A 7,389-nucleotide genomic window follows, 5' to 3' on the forward strand; every position below is an offset into this window, starting at 1 on the left:
ATTAGTGAAGAGTATGCGGGGCGCCTGGGCAGCCGTCACGGGCTCGCTGAGCTCTGAGTCACATGTTCCCCTGCTGCGGTGGCACCGGTCAGAAAACCAGGTTGCCGATTGGCCAGCGGGACCGTCTTAGCTGTCTGTTTTAGCTCTTTGTGACAGTGTGTTGGACACTTCTTAACTATGGTTAATAATTAATGACTGGTGATTTTACCACCCTTCAGAAATGCCAAAAAGCAGGAAATCATTAAAGCATACCGAAAATTAGCACTGCAGTGGCACCCAGATAACTTCCAGAATGAAGAAGAAAAGAAGAAAGCTGAGAAGAAGTTCATCGACATAGCTGCTGCAAAAGAAGTCCTCTCCGATCCAGGTAGTGTCGCCTGCCCTGCTTCTGTGCTCTTGAAACAGCTGACCTGGGGACTGGCGACTTACCAGCTCTGTTCCCTTGCCCACCTCAGAGGCCACGCGGGTCGGGAGTGGACGCTGGAGGGCGTGGTGGGTGGGCCCACGGCGCTGACCTCGGGCTGGTGACTGTCTCCCAGGGCCACTTCTGTGTCTGTCCCTGTCAGACTCGAGGGACCCTCATATGCGTGTACACTGCAGAGACCTCCAGCTGTGGACCCAGAGGCCTGAGGGGGCCTCTGATGTGAACAAGTTCCTAGGACTTTGGGGGCCTCAGATCTTCTCATCTGTGATGTGAAAGAGCAGCAGGGAGCGGATCAGGGCGATTTCTTAGAGGAGCTCGATTAGGCAACAGGCTGCCAGGCTGGAGTGTGCCCTGGGCGAGGGGGCGTGTACCTGCCCAGGGGCTGCTGTGCCCTCAATCAGAGGATCATCACACTGAAATACATGTCATGTCATCATGCGCTAAAATGACCTGGAAAATAAGAGGGGGACAGCTAAGAATCCAGGTTATGCTGAACGATGCTTTGACATTTCCAGAGGGAATTTCATGTTAAGCTAACACCTACTGCTTTTTTTGTGACTTTTCCTGTCAGTGGAACAGAAACTATGACTTAGCTAGACAAATTCAACAAGATAGAAGGAAATCTTTTTTTTTTTTTTTTTTTTTTTTTTAGGGCCGCACCCGTGGCATATGGAAGTTCCCAGGCTAGGGGTCCAATCCGAGCTATGGCTGCCGGCCTACGCCGCAGCCACAGCCACAGCCACTTGGGATCCCTGACCCGCTGAGTGAGGCCAGGGATCAAACCCAGGTCCTCCTGAAGAGGAGTCAGGTTCATTTCTGCCGCACCACCAAGGGAACTCCAGAAATCACATTTTATGCCCATTTGACAGATTTGTGAACGACTGCTTATGCAGTGGAATTAAAGTTAAATGAGGTTTGTCTCAAGTACGTGACAGCTCGGTGGAGGAGACAGGGGTTACTCATGAGTGCATGAGGATTTTGCTCTTTTATTCCGGGGTCCTGGTGTCAGGTGGGCGGCCGGCAGAGCGGAGCTGCGGGCTGCGTCGCTGAGCGCTCCTCTTCCTCTGCCCCGGCCTGGGGTTCAGGGCCTGGCCGGCTGGGCCTGCGCGTCCCGTCCTCGCACTCGTCTGCCTCGGCCTCCCAGGCTCAGGCCGGAGGCGGCCTTGTCCCCGGGCGCCTCGCGGCCCTCAGGCCCCAGGGACCTTGGTGTGGCGGGGGTCGGGGGGAGGCCCCGGAGGTGGCCGGACGCCTCCCGGCCTCCGGTCCGGGGCCACCGCAGGGCCGGGGCTGTTGGCTCAGAGGGTGTGTGACGTCGGGGCTCCTCCGCACAGCCTCACTTTTTGTCCAGAGCGGAACTTCCTTAGGGCGAGAGGGTTTAGGGCTGAGATCAGGGCATAACAGCCCCTCCAGCCTCTGGCCTCTCGGGGTTGCCCCCGGGACCGGCCCGGCCCGGGTGGGAGAGGTAGTGCCAGCCGCGCTGGCCCCTGGGGACGCGTCCCGGGGTCCCCCCCACCGCCCCGAGGCCGCACGTGGGTGCGAGTCTGCCGCTGTCTTTTCCAGAGATGAGGAAGAAGTTCGACGACGGCGAAGACCCCCTGGACGCCGAGAGCCAGCAGGGCGGCGGCGGCGGGAGCCCCTTCCACCGGAGCTGGAACTCGTGGCAGGGCTTCAACCCCTTCAGCTCGGGCGGGCCCTTCCGCTTCAAATTCCACTTCAATTAGACCAGCTGTCTCTCCGCCCCTCTTCCTTCCGTTTTTCCCAGATTAAAAACAAGCAAACCTTCTTCCGGGACCCTAATGAACACAAAGTTGCCACTCTCAGTTTGTCCCCCACCAAAGAGACGCGTTGCCGGCGCTGCGGGCCGGGGGCCGGGGCCGGGCGGGCGGCGGCGGGGGGAAGCGGGCGGCCGCGCAGCGTGTCCTCTCCCCGCCCTGGGTCCCCGGGGCCGGAGGAAGGGCCTCCTGAGCTGCACGTCCTCGGGGACGGGGGCCGAGGTCCGGTCAGGCCAGTCCCTGGGACGCGTGGCGGTTCCGAGCCCCTTTACTCCGCACGCGTCTCCACATCTGTGAGCGCGACCGAGCTGTCCCTGAAGGTGGCCGGGGCCCGTCCGAGAAAACCTGCTACCAGACGGTGGTCGCTGGAGCCGGGGCTGGCTTTGGACTGAGCTGCATCTTCTGGTTCAGGACCCGCCGGAGAAGACTGAAAACCACTGCAATAGAATCGGTTACAAAAGCCGACGGGCCCTTTCGGTTAATAGGCAACAACAAACTAAAACGTAATCTGTAAAATAGGCTCAGCTAATATAGCAGCAGTGATATTTAAAATAATATTGCTGTAGTGCAGAATGAAATACTTTAACAACTGAAGTTGTGGAACAGCATTTCCTGTAACAGGATTGGCTTAGAAATGTGAAGTTGCTCAGTCAACACAAATAAACAAATGTCTCGTTTCCCACTTTTCGTAATAAGTACAGCTGTAGCTCCTTATGTCCAGCCAACCCTGCGCTGTGGGGACTCGCGGGGGGCCGCCCGAGGTGGCCAGGCCAGCCACCCCTCGATGCCTTCCTGCCTAGAAAAAAACCACAGGTTTACAGATGCGGTCAGCGCTGCTGCACTTCCACTGGCGTGGTGGCATCTCTTCTGGGGGTACCTTCCTGCCTTCTAAGAAATGAGCTAGTTAGTCTTTATATACTGGGTAATTTTTTCCCTGAAAAAAAGAGTGTTCCTCTAACAGAGAATGTTAAATATTTATGGAACTATTGATGCTACATTTAAAATCTAAGAGAATTTAGATAAAAATTATTTATTCTGGAAAGGTTTTTGTTTGTGCCTCTGAGCTTTTAAAGCATTTGAAGCAGTAGAGGCCTAACATACTGTTTTTAGGAAATCAAGCATTTTCTTTGGGTTTTGGGGGCCATCCTGATCACTAATGTCCACAAACAGCCAACAAGCACAAACCATTTTCTTCTGCCATCAACCTGAAACATCCGTGGACAAAAGTTTTCCAAACTGAGAGACAAAAATCACACAGTTGAGTTGAATAAAACACGTAAGTGCTTTTTGCATCTATTTAGAATTTAAGACTGCATTTTGAAAACGAGTAGCTTGCAGCTTTCATTTTATTTTAATGTCTCAAAATTGAAGCCACTGTGAAAATAATTTCCAAGGGAAATGCATTTTTGTTCAGTCTCTCTGCTCCTACTTCATTAGTTCCATCGGCATTTTTTTTTTCAGTCTGGTTCTTGTGTGTATGTCTCTGTGACCACTTTGAAATCTAACGATGGCCTCTGCCCAGTTTGATAAGTAACAATTTTCACACCAAATGCGAATCAGAACACGAGAAACATCACTGCCTGTCCGCTTGGAGGAGAGGATGAAAGATGAAAGGCTGCCCACGAGGAGGGGCCAAGGGCACCGTCACCTCGCAGACTGCCACCTGCTGCGTGTCCTCACTTGTTCTCCACTTGGTCTCTCTCTCAATCCTGGTCCTCAAGTCTCCCCACGGATTGGTTTTTGTCATCGTGACTGAGATGTGCAGAAAGTTGCTTGTGTTGCGTGGAGAGAGAGAAGCAGCCACGGTGCCAAGTGCCAAGGCCCCTGCGAGAAATGCTCTGGACTCTGTTGTTTTGCTCATTAATGAAGACAGTGACAACCTTTGAGTTCCAGCCTCGAGGGTCGTCAGCAGTCAACTGGTGGCCGCCGCCTGAATGGGAAGACGTCCCGCCCTGCTTCCAGGCACAGCGACCAAGGAAGGGCACTGGGAGCCAAGGGACGTCTGACCTGCGGCCCGAGGTAGGAGTTGTTCCCACGGGGAGCAGGTGGCACAAGTGCTTGACTTGGGCTGCTGCAGCCACCACTGCCAAGGATCCATGCTGGGGCTGCAGGTCCCTGGTGATCTGCACGCCCCTTCCTGGAAAAGCACCCTGAGTGGGGTGCCCAGCCACGGCTGTAAACGCCTCCTTCCTCCCCGCCCCCCCAGCTCCAGAAGCGAAGCAGCGCTGGTATCTGTGCACTGCGCATATCCCACAGCAAGTATTAAACACATCAGCCTCTAACCATAAGAAGGTTCTAAAGGTAGAAAAAATGCCTGCTTCTCCAAGCCTGTGCTTGCTTATTACCATGGCTAAATGAAAACTGGAAAGTGACTTCAAAGCCAATGTAAATTGGATATAACCATACTAATATTAAAAGTTCTCTTTAGGCAGTATTAAAAGTTTTAAATATCAGTATGGAAATAGAACTTTTGGGGACTCTGATAATGGCATGTAGAAACTACGCACATTGGAGTTCCTGTCGTGGCTCAGTGCAAACGAATCTGATTAGTATCCATGAGGTTGCAGGTTCGATCCCTGGCCTCACTCAGTGGGTTAAAGATCCGGCATTGCTGTGACTGTGGTGTAGGCTGGCAGCTACAGCTCCGATTTGACCCTAGCCTGGGAACCTCCATCTGCCACGGGAGCAGCTCTAAAAAGACAAAAACAAAAACTACCCAGTTTTTTTTTTGTTTGTTTTTTTTAAAGAAAATACTAATAACTGAGTAGGGGAAAAAAAGGTAATAGAGTCAATATTTGAAATTGGCACCGTTTTCTATTCATGGTGGGAAAATGACAGATTTCACCTTGAAATTGGTCAGAAGTTGTATGTGATGTTTACCGTGAAGAAAGGGCACAAGATGCTTAAGTTAAAAATGGCTCCTCAGTCACGTTTGAGCCTCCTCAGAGGGACAGGGCGCAGGTGACAGGCCTTGTGCAGCTTTTCATCGAGTACACATCTGTGTTCACCGAGAAATGCAAGCAGCTCGGCTAGGTGACTTCTCCGTATTTATAAAGCAAAGAGGAAGGCAAATGCTGATTTATCAACAATTATCGTTATTCTAGATCAGATCATTCCTTTTTTATTAGTAGCAGCGTTTATTCTCAATTGCAAATGATGCTAATAGGTGGGGATAATTTGTTTCCTTTTGTTTAATGGATGATCTCATTTGCTGAATGATTTAAGAGTAAAATTAGCCACCGCGTGGCTCTGTGTATAGCGAACAGGTTTTCTTTCTCTCCACTGGGGGTGAGCTCTTGCCTGCGGTGGAGGCAGGGTGTGGAGGGAAAGCTGGAGATGTCTGATTAGTTACAACAGCACTCTGACCGGAAGGCTGTAGTTGGTTTGAAGGAGACAAGACTAAGTAACCTAATCCATCTCAATTTAGTGTTTTCATAAAAAATACACTGAAAATTAATTGAAATGGGTCTCAGACATGTCTACAAATATGGGTACTATTTTTATGCCCGTGTATTTTCACATTTAATAAAAATATTTATGGTCAAATCAGTACTTCCTTGCTTTGGATTCATTTTTAGTCTTTCGAAGAAATCTGTTTTCCAGCTTTGCTTCACAGTCACCAGTGGCTGGGGTGACAGAGGGCTGCTCCTTCACAGGAGCTGCAGGACGGGCGCAAAAAGCAGGAAGGGCTAAACCCGCCAACCCCCACGGCCCAGGACAGCGAGGCCTTACCAGGTGGGCTGTTTCTCACTTTCCTTCTGTCCAAATCTCATTCTCAGGTTGGCTTTGGGGACTTTGCCTTTTCTACCACAATGTGCACATTTTAAAGTTCTGAAAGGAGTGCGGAGTCACAGCTCTCTCTGATCTCAGCCCAGATTCCTAATGTGAACAAAAGTGCTTTCCTCTCCGTGGATGCTTTGTGCAGGTCGTAAGGACCTGTGAAAGGAGAGCTAGAATACTTCCACAGAACCTCCCCAGAAAGCAGTTTACAGATTCTTAAAAGTCATGGTATCTTTGCCACACGTCAATCAACCCTAGTCTGCAAATACTGAAAATGCTGCCTGAGCTCAGGCTCCTCCCAGACCCGCGGGCAGGGGCAACCAGCAAGCGCTGTGTGTTCCTTCCCTCCCGCCCAAGTCGGGTTTCATGATGGATCCATTAAAAAGAAATGCAGCCACTCTAATTGCAAGGCACGTGGGTCACACCCCAGAGAGCCCCTGAACTCTGCAAACCTCCATCTACGCGGAGTAAATCCTCCCTCCCTGGGGGGCGGGCGGAAGATCTCTGCCTGGTGCTAGGATGCGGCTTCCCACAAGGAGGCATCCAGGTGACAGCTCCGCGGTTGCTGTCTTGGTCTGAATACATGTCCTGGTTCCAGACTCCACTGGAAGAAGACGTGAGAGAAGCCTCACCTCTGGTGTATGCCCCAGGGATGGAGCAGCTGGATGTGCAAGGGCCTCGGGCAGAGAGAGTTCCCAGGTCTTCCTGAGGACGTGGAAATTGAGGTTGTTAAAAAGCACAAGGGAGAATCCATTGCTTGAAGCATTTCTTGGTGGATTTGGGTTGTTCTTGTATCTGCATGGAGCCCGCTATTGCAGGAGATTCTATAAGCATAGCCTGTTATTTGTACATAAAGGTTTTCAGACGGCGTTTCTCCAAACGGATGTGATTTTTCTCTGAGGTGAAAGATTCTTTATAGATAGCAAAGGATAACTCCTCTAACAATGTTTCACTGTATTACCTTTTTCTTAGGATTTTGCTAATACTCCATATATATCATCTGTTGCAATGTTTTATTTCCTGCCATGTTTATGCCTTTGCAATGGTATAGTTTTAGTGCAAACCAGCTTCTCTTCCTCCTGGTATGTCGCACTCAGGTAGGGCCCATACATTGTGGCCTTAGGTCAAGGAAGTTTATTATGGGCACTGTGCAGTGAGGACAATTGGCATTATCAGATCCCAGATAAGGCTGTTTGTCCTGATCCAGGCCAAGAGCTTTTACCCAATGTAGTGAAGCCTGATGTTATAAATAAGCATTAGGAAACAATGCAGACATAAACATACTGGAGTAATTCTGGATTAACACTGATGAATGTTAGAGCCCTTCACAGCACTTGAAGATCACATCCGCAAAGCTCTCCACGTGCTGTGCAAACTCCCCTGTGTGACTTTGTGCCCTGGCTCCAGTCACCT

General features: G+C 50.8%; 1 protein-coding gene across 1 annotated transcript in view; it reads left to right on the top strand.

Annotated features, from left to right (window-relative positions):
- DNAJC3 (DnaJ heat shock protein family (Hsp40) member C3) overlaps positions 1–2,225 on the top strand; it is a 68,940-nt gene extending 66,715 nt beyond the window's left edge. Inside the window, 2 exon segments of the mRNA NM_001190184.1 lie at positions 219–367; positions 1,985–2,225. Coding sequence (NP_001177113.1) covers positions 219–367; positions 1,985–2,145 — 310 coding nt within the window. The 3' untranslated portion in view covers positions 2,146–2,225.

This window comes from Sus scrofa, chromosome 11 (genome assembly GCF_000003025.6).
Source record: "Sus scrofa isolate TJ Tabasco breed Duroc chromosome 11, Sscrofa11.1, whole genome shotgun sequence".
Lineage (NCBI taxonomy): Eukaryota > Metazoa > Chordata > Mammalia > Artiodactyla > Suidae > Sus > Sus scrofa.